We start from the raw sequence: 12381 nt of genomic DNA, 5'->3' as shown, positions 1-12381 counted from the left end.
CAAAGAATTTGCCCAGAGTCGCGCGGCAGGTCAGCGGCAGGAGCCGGGGGAAAGGTCTGGACGTTCTCTTCCCTCCGACACTGCCGACAGACCCTCTGCCTCTGCACAAAATCGCGTATACGTGTGAGATAGGTGGAGGAGATTGAGTCTCACTCCCAGGGAAGTTCAGTGACTGTGAAATTAGTAAATTACACAGGCCCACAGAACTTAGAAAAACAGTATAATCCTGGGGGTACTGAAATAATTAATTTGCTAATCAACTACACCTTGCTTTTTTTTTTTTTTTTTTTTTTTTTAATTTGCAAATAGCACTCTGTTTTGTTTCCCCATTTCAGCCACCTCAAGAAGAGCGATATTTCGGGCAGCAAAGCCAGAGGGGGCCCGGGGTGGCACAGCAGGGGCTGCAGGGCCTGGGGGGAACCTGCCTTAGCACCGCGGTGACCCCAGCAAGAGCTGGGCAATGCTTTTGGGGAGCAGGAGGGGGGGGGCTTGCCCTGCTCCGGATCCGGCCCCCCCCGGATCCAGCCACCAACTTGCAAGGGAAGAGCTGGAGCTGCAGAGTTCCTGCAGATGTTTTGTGCTGGTTTGTCTCCTGGTCTCGCTGCACCGTTGTTTGCTTTAAATCATTTCAAATGCGGCGGTTGTCAGACAAGACAATTAACATGGGGAAGGGGGAAAGTATTACCATCCATTATTTGCCATAACATGAATTTAAGCCGGGAAGTCAAATGATAAAATATGTGGTGAAAAGTGGTGGTGGTGGGAGTGCCTAAATGAGTAATAGCCTTGGGCTTCTGAGCCTTGAACTTAACGTGCTAAGTAAATCCCCGAGGTCAAAAAGTATGAAAATTGTTGCAGCTTGGGGAGATATATTTTAACTTTGCCAAAGGTCCTTGCAAATCCGCTGCTGGGGCTCGGGGGGGAGGCCGATGCGGAGCAGCGTGCTGGGCCGGGGGCTGGCTGCGGCCGGGGGCTGCCGCCCCCAGCGAGCCGCCGCCTCGGACCGACGGTCGGGGGACTGGCCGCTCGTTTTGGGGGGGGGGGGAAGAAAAAATCAAATCAGGTGAAGGAGTGCGCTGGAGCGGGGCTGTTTGGGGGTGGTGGGTGCGCACAGGCGTTTGGGCAGGACGGGACGAACCGGGAGGGCTTTGTGCGGCCGGGAGCGGCTCCGGCGGGTCCCCAGCGCTGCCGCTGCTCCGCGGGGAGCGACGGTGGAAACGGCGGCTGCAACCCCCCCCCCCCCCCCCTCCCCGCCGCCCCGGGCCTCCCCGGTGAGCCGGGGGCGGGGGGTCCCCGCTCCGCTGCGCCTTCCCGCCGCGCTCCAACTCTTCCCCTTTAAAACTCCTTCTCCCTATCGAGCTGACCACGCGGCTGAATTTATGGAGAGGGATGTTTTAGCAGAAATCCCCCCGAGTCTCCCATCAGCCCTAAATCCCCAGCCTGCTCTCCCTGGGAGACCTCATGACACAGAGCATGCCAAAACAGCTTCGTTTTGCCTATGCATTAGCAATCTATTTTACCTTTTTGACATCTCTCACACATAAAACCGTAAGAGAGAAATAAAATATCTGTCTCTGGGCGAAAATAAAGCTTTGCCTCCCTCCTGATCTATAGGATATAAAATAAAGCCATGGCTTTGATAGTGGCTTTTCCTTATACTGGAGTTGCTTTTGCACACACGGAGACAATGAAGATGGATGAGCCGGGATCCGTGCATCCTCCTGGGGTTTGTTTCACCCTCTTTTTTTATAGCCCCCCCCTTCGCTCCCGCCACCTCTTTACTTTTCTTTCTTTTCTCTTTTATTCGTCTTTTATCTGCCCTTTCTCTCTTTAACAACGTGAAGAAACCCCTTCAGCTGTCACACACCCGGGCTCGCCCTGCCCTGCCCCGCTCGCCCCGGGTCGGGCCCGACCCCCAGCCGGTGACGGCGGAGCCCCCCCCCCCCCCCTCCCCGCTCCGGGCTGCCCCGCGGGGACCCGCTCCCGGGTGGGCTCGGCCCCCCGCTCCCCCCCCCCCCAGCCCCTTCCCGTCTCCGCCGGCAGCTCTCACTCAAACGCAGAGAGGCACACCTCGGATTTGTAATTATTTATTAACTATATTTCCCATAAACAATGCATGAGCTTTGAGTGTAAGCGACAACATTTAGCGACGTGGAAGGAAACCCGGGAGGTAATCAAGGGGGACGGGGGGGGGGGGGACGCGAAAATTAAATAAGGGAAAGACGAGCGGAGCCGGGGCGGGGGGGGGGGGGGGGGACGGGGACCCGGAGCGGGACCGCCCGGGCGTGTTTACCCTCAGCATCGCCCCGAGTGTGGCAGAATAAACGGGTAACCTCTAATACATAATTTAAATTTTTTTTTTTTCCTTCTTTTTTTTTCAAGCTCCTTTAAAACAAACCTGGCGCGGCGCGCTGCGATGGATCCTGTCCAGCATCGGGTTTATTGCACGGGGATGTTCTACAGGCTTAATTACATCTGAACTTCAATATTTGTTTAGTGCATTAGCCGCATATATATTTAATCAGGCGGAGGCGCTCTTCCTGCGGGGGAAAGTTTCGGGGGGGGGGGGATGGACGTGTGACACAAACACACCCCCACACACACACGGGCTGTACCCCCGCAGCGCTGCCCGGGACGGCGGGGACCGCTCCGACCCGCCGCGGCGTTCCCGCCGCGGCGGGTCGGAGCGGTCCCCGCCGTCCCGGGCAGCGCTCCACCGGGATGCGGAGGAGTGGAAATTGGGGGGCTTGATGGTGCCTTCTCCCCATCCCTCTTCCCTCCCCCTCCCCTCTCTCGTCGGGGATGCTGCTGGCCGTGGAGGGGGAAGCGGTTCCACGTAGCTGATCAAAGCCTGGTTGCTCCGGCGGTCGCTCAAAGCCCGGTAGCATCACCGATTCCCGGGCACGGTCGTTGTGAAAGGTTGAGAAGGAGGGGGAAAATAATATTTAAAAAAAAAAAAAAATAAGAAAGAGGGAAAGCTTAGTGCTGCCCCGGGGGGGGGGGGGGGGGAAGGACGCGGCAGAGAAAGCGGCTGTGCGCAGGAGGGAGGGAAAGTTTCTTCCTCGGCTTCGTTCGGGGGGGGATGGAGCGGCTGGGGATGGGGGGATGCACCGTACCGGCCGTGCTCCCCGGAGCTCGGCCAGCAGCCCCGGACAGCGCGGCGTGGGGGAGCGGGCTCCGGTGTTTGTACAGCACTCTCTCCCCGTAAAGGAGAGAGAAATCCCATTACCGAGAGCAGCGGTGTAGAAAGGCTGATGATAAACAGGGTGATGTTTAACTAAAAAGACGGGAACGACACCAATAAAATGCAAATTCCAACTCGCCTGAAAGGGACTTTTTTTTTTTTTTCTTCTGTATTAGATTTAAAATAAATTTGAATTTTTAATTATTTTTTTTAACTCTCTTCATTTCCCTCTTTTTCAGCACCGGGGCCGGGCGGGGTTGCTCGGCTCTGAAACACCGGGGGTGGGCTCGGCTCTCCCCGGGGGTGGGCTCGGCCCCGCCGCCCCGCTCCCCCCCCCCCCCCCCCGGCTCCCCGCCGGGAACGGGCCCGGGCGAATTGCAAAATATAATGAAAAACAAGAAAAACCCCAAGCCGGACGCATTGCCCTAGGAGGGGGCGGCGGCAGGCCGGGTGCTGCCGTGCCCTCCATCCCCATGCCCGGAGGGGGGGGGGAGGATTTTCCCCCCCCCCCCGCCGTGTTCCTCCACGCAGGGACACGCCTGTCCCGCGGGACAGAGGATGCCCGTGGGAGCCTCGGCCCGGCAGGCCGGGGGAACCGAGTGTTTCTTTTGGGAGCCTGCTGTGAACAGCGCTGGCGTGTTTCGCCTCTCAAACGCCTGCGCTAAGTCGGGGTCCCCGGGGGGGGGAGGCGAGGCGGACTTAGGGCACCCCACGGTCCCCACCGCCCGGGGGGGAGGAGCAGCCCCCCCCTCGGTCCGCGCTGCTGCCTCTCCGGAGCGGGGTTTCGGGGGATTCGCCTGTGCTGGGGTGGGGGTAAATCGGCGCTGCCCGCCCCACCGCAGCGGTGCTGCCGGTACCCCGGGCCGGCGGGCTCCGGTCCCGTCCCGTCCCCCTCCCGGGGGGGGAACCCACACACAGCGGTCTGTGCCCGCCTCGACGTCCCCGGGCCCTGCGCGGAACCGGCGGGGCGGGAGGGGGGCAGGGGATAACCAGATGCTTTCGGTAACGCCTGGGAAAGGGGGGAAGGAAAAAAAAAAAAAAAAAAAAAAAAAAAAAGAATCGCTGTGAAAAACTGGTGCTTGATGGACATAAGATGCTCATCTCCTTCCCCTCATTCATCCCCACCAACACATGTCACTTGGGGGCCCGCAGTCAAAGGAAAGCGGTCCCCTGACGGCAGCCTACAGCTGTCGCCTTCCCGGGCGGCGGAGCGGGGCCGCCCGCGCCCCTCGGCCCCTCCGCTCCGCATGAGAAGCGGCCCATATGCGGGGGGACCGGGCGGGCGGGGGGGTGCCCAGGGCTCTATTGATCCCCGCAAGCGGCGGCAAAGCAAACCAACAGCTGGGCAGGGAGGGCAGGGACGCGGAGCGACGCGGAAAGCCCTGCGCGACCCGGTGCGGGGCCCCGACGGGGCGGTGATGGCCGGCTCCGGCCCGGCGCGGGGGCACAGGGAGACCGGGGGGAGGAGGAGGGAAATCGCAGACGCACCCTCGGGGCTTTTAAACACCCGGAGGAGCACCAAGGCGATGTCTCGGCCCGGGCACGGCCCCGAGAACTGCCCCGCAGGCTCTCCCGGCCCGGGCGGGCTCCGCACCCCCCGCCGGCCCCAGCCGCCCCCAGGCCGGAGCGGCGGGCAGGGCGCCCGGGCACCGGGGGGAGGTTTTCCCGCCTTCGTTTTCCTTTTTTTTTTTTTTTTTTTTTTTTTCCAATTTCTCCCTCCTTCCCTCGTTTTTGTTTTGTTTGGTTTTGGTTTTCCCCTCAAGGACGAGGAAAACAGACGTGAAAGAGAGCGCGGACGGTGGGTGAGGGCGCGGGGAGGCGGGGGGATGCTGCGGGCTCCGGGGCCGGGCTTCCGCCACCCCCCGCGCCCAGGGCAGCCCGCGGCCGCGGAGGCTGCGCGCCCCGCCGCGCCCGGCCCTGCCTCGCTGCCGTGTGTGTAACCCTGGGGCACGCTCAGGCCATTTAATCCGCCGTTTCCCTCCTAATTCCCCGCCAGCGGATCAATCAGCCCGCAGGGAAAGGTGGGAGCGGGGGCTCCGCCGCGGAGGGGCCCGGAGGGGCCCGGGGCCCGGCCCGCCTCTGCCGGGCGGTGACACCTCCCCGGAGCCGGGCAGCAAAGCGCGAAGGAAAGAGCAATCACGTCCCTCCTAACCGCCCCGGCCACCGACCGAGCCCCTGGAAGGTAAAAGCAAATGAATTTTTATTTGCCAAAACAAAAAAAACCCCAAGTACATCAGAGGCGGCCGGTGCCGATCGGCCCCAGACGGGCGCTGCGAGCGCCGGCAACGGAATCACCGCGAAGTTACCGGCGCTTTCCCTCTGCCCGCGGCGGCCGGGCGGCACCGGTGCCCGCCGCCCCCTCCCCGCCGGCGCGGCCCCGCCCGGGCACTTCGGAGCGCCCCGTGCCGCGGCCCCGGCCCTTCCGCACCTTTCCTCCCGGGAAAGGCGAGCCGTCGCGGGTTTCTCCTCGGCGAGGCGCACCGCACCGCACCGCACCGCACCGCGGGAGGCTCCGCGCCCCCCCACCCCTCCCGCCCTCGGGGCTCCGCCGTTTATGATGGGGGAAACCACGCTAAACCGGGAACTCGTTTAACGCCGCTCCCCAGCCAGCCGCCTCGCCGGTCGGCGGCGGGAACCGACCAGTGGGTCCCTATAACGGATACGTTACCCTGCGGGGGTGCCAGACCCCAGCCAGCGGCCCCGATCCCCCTCCCCTCCGCCCGCCCGCGCACCGACACACCTACCCGCTGCAGCGCGCTCCCGGGCCTCCGAGCAGGGGCGCGCCTCGGCCGGGCCTGAGCGGCAGCGGGCCGCCCGTCCCTCCGCCGTGCGGTGCGGGCCGGGTGCGGGCGGAGGCGGCCGGCGGCGCCCCGGCGGCTCTATAAAGGGGCGCGGACGCCCCGTCCGGCGGCGGCGCGGAGCGGCGGGCGCGGGGGGGGGGGGGGGGGGGAGGACGGGGGGGACGGGGACGGGGGGGGGGGGGGACGGGACACACGACGAAGGGGAGGGGGGGGGGGAGGCGACGGCGGCGGCGGCGATTGGCCGGGGCGGGCGGTGACGTCTGCGCGCGGTGCATAAGGCTGCGGCCGCGGGGCTGCCGGGAACATGCAGTGCGCCCTGCGCTGCCGGGACGGCGCGGCCAGCGCCGCTCTGCCTGCCCTGCCCTGCCCTGCCCTGCCCTCCCCTCCGCTCCCGGCCCGGCCCGGCCCGGCCCGGAGCCACCCGCGGGAGGTGGAACAAAAACCGGCAACGCCGGGAGATGCCGCGCCGGCTCGGCGGGGACGCGGCCGACAGCCGCGGGTAGCGCGCAGGGCGGTGCGCGGGGGGTAGGTAGGAGCCGGGCGCGACGGTACCGCCGAGACGTCGAGGGAGAGAGAGAGAGAGAGAGAGAGAGAGAGGACGGAGCGAGGAGCTGCGGAGCGTCTCCCCCCCCCCCCCCCGCCCCTTCCCCTCCCCTCCCCCCCCGCGTAAGGACGGCGGCCCGCTCCGCGGTGCGTAGGGCCATGTCGCCGCGGCAGCAGCCAAAGCCCTTCTGACCGCTGTCGGGTCTCCATGTCTCGTTTTGGTTTGGGTTCTTGGTGGTGGTTTTTTTTTTTTTTTTTGGTTTTTGGTTTTTGGTTGGGTTTTTTTTTTTCCCTTCTTTGATTTCTCTTTGGGAAAAGCACTTTGACTCCTGACTGCTCTACCTCAGACCTGAGAAAAACTCACCACGCTCGCTTTTTGGCGTTTTCTTTTTCTTTTTTTTTTTTTTTTTTAATTGTTGGGGTTTTTTTCATTTTTATGAGCGCCGATCTTTATAGTCGTTGTTGGTTTATTGGTATTATTATTGTTGCCGTCGTGGTTGGTAGCGGCCGGGATTCTGCGGTTGTGTCGAAGCGCTGGTCTCCTCGGGCAGTGGGTGGTTTCTCCTGTGTATCCCTCCTAGGACACTCGAACGAAGATTTTTCTTCCTCCCTTTCTTTTTCTCCTCCTTCACTTCTCCAAGGCTTTTAAAACAAACACAAAAAAAAAGCAAACCTACGCCGGTGTTGTCGTCTTTTAATTTTTTTTTGTTGTTGTTGTTGTTGGGTTTTTTTTTTTTTTCTTGCCATCTGGGAAACCAATACCCCCCACTCTCAGAAATAACCAAAGACAATGGTTCACTGTGCAGGCTGCAAAAGGCCAATCTTGGACCGGTTTTTGTTGAATGTACTGGACAGGGCTTGGCATGTGAAGTGTGTTCAGTGCTGTGAATGTAAATGCAATTTGACAGAGAAATGCTTTTCGCGAGAAGGCAAGCTTTACTGCAAAAACGACTTCTTTCGGTAAGTACCGGACCCCCCTGCCCGGAGCATCCATTTTTCATCTCCCTTTTTCCCCTTTATTTTTGTTTTGTTTTGCTTTGTTTTCCCTCGTTGTTCAGTGTGCCCCGCGAACGGACCCGCACACACCTCCGAACCCGTTGTTATTTCTCCCGGTGATCTCCCGGGGCGGGCGGGGGTCAGGCCCCGGGGGGGGGGGGGGGTCCCCGGACGCCCCGTCGGGGCCCGCAGGGCGAGGCCCGGCCGTTCTCCGCGGGCACCGGCCGCGCTCGACTTCTCCAAAGTTGCCTCGAAACTATCGACCGGCGGAGCGGGGGCGGTGCGGGCGGGGACCGTCCCGGGCCCGGTGCTACGGAGCGGGGGCGACCCCGCCGCCGCTGCAGCGGCATTTGCCGGGGCTTCCCGGCGGGGCTTTCCGCGGCCGGGAGCGCAGCGCTCCGCGGGCCGGAGCCCGGCGTTGTTTCCCCCGCACGCTCGGAGCCCGGTGCCGCCCCGGCGGGGGCGGGGGGGGGGGGGAAAGGCCCGGTGCGGCGGTGCTCCGCGGCTCGGTGCGCGGCTCCGCGGGCCCAGCGCCTCCCGTCAAACCGGGCCGGGGCCACGGCGGAGGGCAGCGTCCCCCCGTCCCCGGCGGACTGATGGAGAGGGCACCGGGTACCGACACCGGCTCGCTGCCCGCGTCCCTGCCCGGCCGGGCCCCGCCGCCTCGGCCCGTTCGCACACCGGCAATAACGGCAAAGAGCACTCGGGGCCGGGATGGCCGCGGAGCCCTTCCCGCACCCCGGCACACCGCATCGCCCGGCGCGGCGGAGCGCTGCCCCGAGCCCCGCCGCTCTGCTGCCGCTCCTCCCCGGGCACAGGGGCCGGCGCTGCCCCGGGGCCGGCTGCCGTGAGCCCCGCGGTGCGGCCCCGGCCGGAGCGGAGCGCTGGAGGCACCGAGCCCCGGTGCGGGTCCGCCGCCGCCCGGTCCTCGGCTCCCCGGCGCCGGCCGAGCCGGTATCGGCAGCTCCTGCGGCCAACGCGCGGCCGGGACCGATTAATAACATATAAGAATTTTTGCTTGCTGTTTATTAGCGTGTCGTTAATCAATGTGTCCGGGCGCGGAGGGGAAACCCTGGACAACGCAGCCCCGGTGTTTAATTAATCCCTCAACACTTCACCCTCTGCCCAAATCGGATCTATTTTTTTTTTTTTTTTAAGATATCATTTCAGGCATTCGCTCGTTAGGAAGAGAGAACGCTCTGGAGGGATGCTTTATTTTATTTCATTTCATTTTGCGTGGCCAAGCGGTGCAGCTCGGCGGGGCGAGCGGAGGCCGCGGTGAAGGGCGCGGGGATGCGGTGGGTGCGCTCGCCCGTCGGGGCCGGGCTGCGGGCTGCTCTCGGCGGGGCCCCGCGGCTCGGGCGGGCGCTGCTGACCCGCTGCCCGGCCTCTTCCTCCCCCCCCCCAGGTGTTTCGGGACCAAGTGCGCGGGCTGTGCCCAGGGCATCTCCCCCAGCGACCTGGTCCGCAGGGCGCGGAGCAAAGTGTTCCACTTGAACTGTTTTACGTGTATGATGTGTAACAAGCAACTCTCCACCGGCGAGGAGCTCTACATCATAGACGAAAACAAGTTTGTCTGCAAAGAAGATTACCTAAATAACAGCAATACTGCCAAAGAAAACAGCCTGCATTCAGGTGAGGGAGCGCGGCCGGGGCGATGCGGGGATGTGCTCAGCCCCGGCTTCTCCGCGGGGTGAGAGCCAGTCCGCTCCCTCCTCCGCTCCCTTCTCCTCTCCCTTCTCCGCTCCCTTCTCCGCTCCCTTCTCCTCTCCCTTCTCCTCTCCCTCCTCCTCTCCCTTCTCCGCTCCCTTCTCCCCCGCTCTCACCGCGGCCCGTCCCCCCGCGATCGGTATTTCCCCCGCGGCCGCCCCCCGGCTGAGCGTGACCCGGTTTGCTCTCGCCCAGCCACCACCGGCAGTGACCCCAGCCTGTCCCCCGACTCCCAAGACCCCTCCCAAGACGACGCCAAGGACTCGGAAAGCGCCAACGTGTCCGACAAGGAGACGGGCAGCAACGAAAACGACGACCAGAACCTGGGGGCCAAGCGGCGGGGACCCCGCACCACCATCAAAGCCAAACAGCTAGAGACTCTGAAAGCCGCCTTCGCGGCCACCCCCAAACCCACCCGGCACATCAGGGAGCAGCTGGCGCAGGAGACCGGCCTCAACATGCGGGTCATCCAGGTACCGCGGCCCCCCCCCCCCCTCCCCGGGGCACCGGGCACGGCCCCGCCGCCGCCCCGCACGCTTCGGGGGATGCGGCGGCGTGGAGGGGCCGGCGCCCGGCAGCCCCCCCCCCCCCCCCCAGCACTGCAGGGCCGGGGAGAGCCCCGCCGTCGTTTAAAATCGTTATTAGCGTGGCGGCCCGGTAGCACACCCACCCCCCGCCACCCCCGGCCCGGTTTCCGTCCCCCCCCCTCCCAGCCCCGGCCGGTCGGGAGCGGCAGAGCTGCGGGTTGCTTTTAGAAAGTCCTAAAGAAGCTGCAAATGGTATCGAAATTAATAACCATAAATGTGAGGGGTTAATGGATAAATAAGAATGACAATGCGCTGGAATTATTAAAAGGTTTATAAACCCGCAGCGCTGGGGGTAATGGGGGGTTAAAGGACCATTAAAGACGAGGTTAGATTGGAGAGTCTCAGTGTGAGGGTAATTAGGAGTAATCTTGTCAGGGTAATAAGAATTAACTCAATCATTCTTGACCTGCAGCCGGCGAGCTGCGGGCGGTGGGGAGCGCTCGGCCGGCCGCGGGGCCGCTGTCACGCGTGGGCTCGGCCGCGTTTGCAACGAGGAGGAGCGCGGCTCGGGGACCGGGGCATCCCCCCGCACACCCGAACAACAGAGACCGGGAAACGTGCGGCCCCGGGGCGGGGGGGGGGGGGGGAGCACGACACGTCCCCGGCGGGGCCGTGGGAGGCGAGGGTCCCCCGTGAACGGGACACCCGCGACCGCGGCTCCCGTGACCGGCGCCTCTCCCGCCGCCCGCCCAGGTCTGGTTCCAGAACCGGCGCTCCAAGGAGCGGCGCATGAAGCAGCTGAGCGCGCTGGGCGCCCGCCGGCACGCCTTCTTCCGCAGCCCGCGCAGGATGCGGCCGCTGGTGGACCGGCTGGAGCCCGGGGAGCTCATCCCCAACGGGCCCTTCTCCTTCTACGGAGGTGGGTAACGCGTTCCCCCCCCCCGGCCCCGCGGGTACCCCCCCCCCCCCCGGTCTGGGGATGCCCGCACACCCCCCCCCCCCCCCCGCGGGGACACCCGCCCCGCACCCGGGGCCGTCCCGCCGCACCGGGGCCATCCGAACCGGCGGGGCTGCAGCGGGCTCCCCGGCCCGGGGCACACGGTCGGGCAGCCCGGCGGGTTTCCTCGGCCCTCGGAGCCCGGCGGGGGTGGCTCCCCGGCACCCGGGGGCTGCTGTTGCCGCGCTGCCGGCGGGACACGGGCGGTTTTGCCGACCGGGCCGTTGCCTTTCGGTGTCCCCGATGCTGGGCGGGGGCTCTGCTGGAAGGGCATCCCCGGGACTCGGCCACGCCGTTCGCACGATCCCCCCCTTGGGCTCAGCGAGCTCGGGATGCCGTTTTGCGGCACCCCGGTGCACCCCCGGGAAAACGCGCTGCTGCGGCTTCCGCTCGGTTACTTTGCCCGTGCGTTACCCTCCCTCTGTCTCTCCTTGCTCACCAGATTATCAGAGCGAGTATTACGGCCCTGGAAGCAATTACGATTTCTTCCCGCAAGGACCTCCTTCATCTCAAGCTCAGACACCCGTGGATCTCCCTTTCGTGCCCTCCTCGGGGCCGTCAGGCACTCCCCTGGGGGCCATGGACCACCCCCTGCCCGGACATCACCCCTCCAGTGAGGCTCAGCGCTTCACTGACATCATGTCGCATCCCCCCGGAGACTCGCCCAGCCCCGAACCCAACCTGCCCGGGTCCTTGCACTCCATGTCCGCAGAAGTTTTTGGCCCCAGTCCTCCATTTTCTTCGATATCCGTCAACGGTGGTGCTAACTATGGCAATCACTTGTCACATCCACCAGAAATGAATGAAGCAGCTGTGTGGTAGCTTTAAAACAAACTGGGTCTAAGTAAGTGATGATCATCTAGTCTGCTTATTGTTATGGTGTACAGAAATGAATAAATATAACATCTCTCCTGCCCTAAGACAATATTACCTTGGGAACGAACTGAATCCAAATCGCTCCAAGGCAAGCTTTGCTCTAGACCGGGACAATCTTCATGTTATGGTTGTATCAAACAAGCAAGGGGACTTTTTTGTACCATTGACAAAGAAACTGGTGAAGCTGTACAGTAAAGTGCTGCCATACCGTAGGATGGCGTAAGTTTGATTACCCTGTTGGATGTCATCCTAAGAGCCACAATCCTTAGAAACTTCTCATTTAAAAAAAAAAAAAAATTAATTGAATGAAGGAAAGGTCAAAGAAAAGGGGGAAAAAAGCTTCAAGAACTCTAGCCTTCCCGGTTAAGGATGGTTCTGGCATTATGAATTTGTTTGTTAATTTTTGTCTCTCAGAAAGTTCAACAACAAGAAACTCTTTTTAGCTTCGGCCATTTCAGCCTGCTGACTATCAGGTGGGACAACTTTCTTTTTCCTTTGTTTTTGTTTTGTTTTCCAAAATAACAAATACTAAATGTTAAGCCCTCAGCACCAACTCTTCTACCTTCACAAAGCTACACGTACAAAACCTCCTCATCATAGCAAAGGTCACCACCCAGACCTCTAACGCAAATGACTTGAAAACAAACAAACAAACAAAAAGTATTCTACCTTCACAGAGAGAGAAAAGCTAAACAAAAAGACTCTATTGAACTAAAAACAGTCAACTGTTTACGTCTAATGTTAAAT

The 12381-nt window shown here is 62.6% G+C and overlaps 1 protein-coding gene across 2 annotated transcripts; it reads left to right on the top strand.

The window, feature by feature from the left end:
* Nucleotides 1-6209: 6209 nt before the first annotated feature.
* Nucleotides 6210-12301, top strand: LHX1 (LIM homeobox 1). 2 transcript variants are annotated; one of them, XM_075771610.1, is made up of 5 exons: nt 6210-7488; nt 8933-9159; nt 9430-9707; nt 10515-10680; nt 11201-12301. In XM_075771610.1, the coding sequence occupies exons 1-5, from the start codon at nt 7319-7321 to the stop codon at nt 11578-11580; spliced, it is 1221 nt and encodes a 406-aa protein (XP_075627725.1). In that variant the 5' UTR covers nt 6210-7318; the 3' UTR covers nt 11581-12301. The 2 variants fall into 2 exon arrangements, with proteins under 2 accessions (XP_075627725.1, XP_075627726.1); XM_075771611.1 differs by lacking the exon at nt 6210-7488 and adding an exon at nt 8153-8822.
* Nucleotides 12302-12381: the final 80 nt, after the last annotated feature.

This window comes from Balearica regulorum, chromosome 19 (assembly GCF_011004875.1).
Source record: "Balearica regulorum gibbericeps isolate bBalReg1 chromosome 19, bBalReg1.pri, whole genome shotgun sequence".
Classification (NCBI taxonomy): domain Eukaryota; kingdom Metazoa; phylum Chordata; class Aves; order Gruiformes; family Gruidae; genus Balearica; species Balearica regulorum.
Note: the sequence above shows the minus strand (reverse complement) of the source record. Positions and strands in the feature narration are given on the sequence as shown.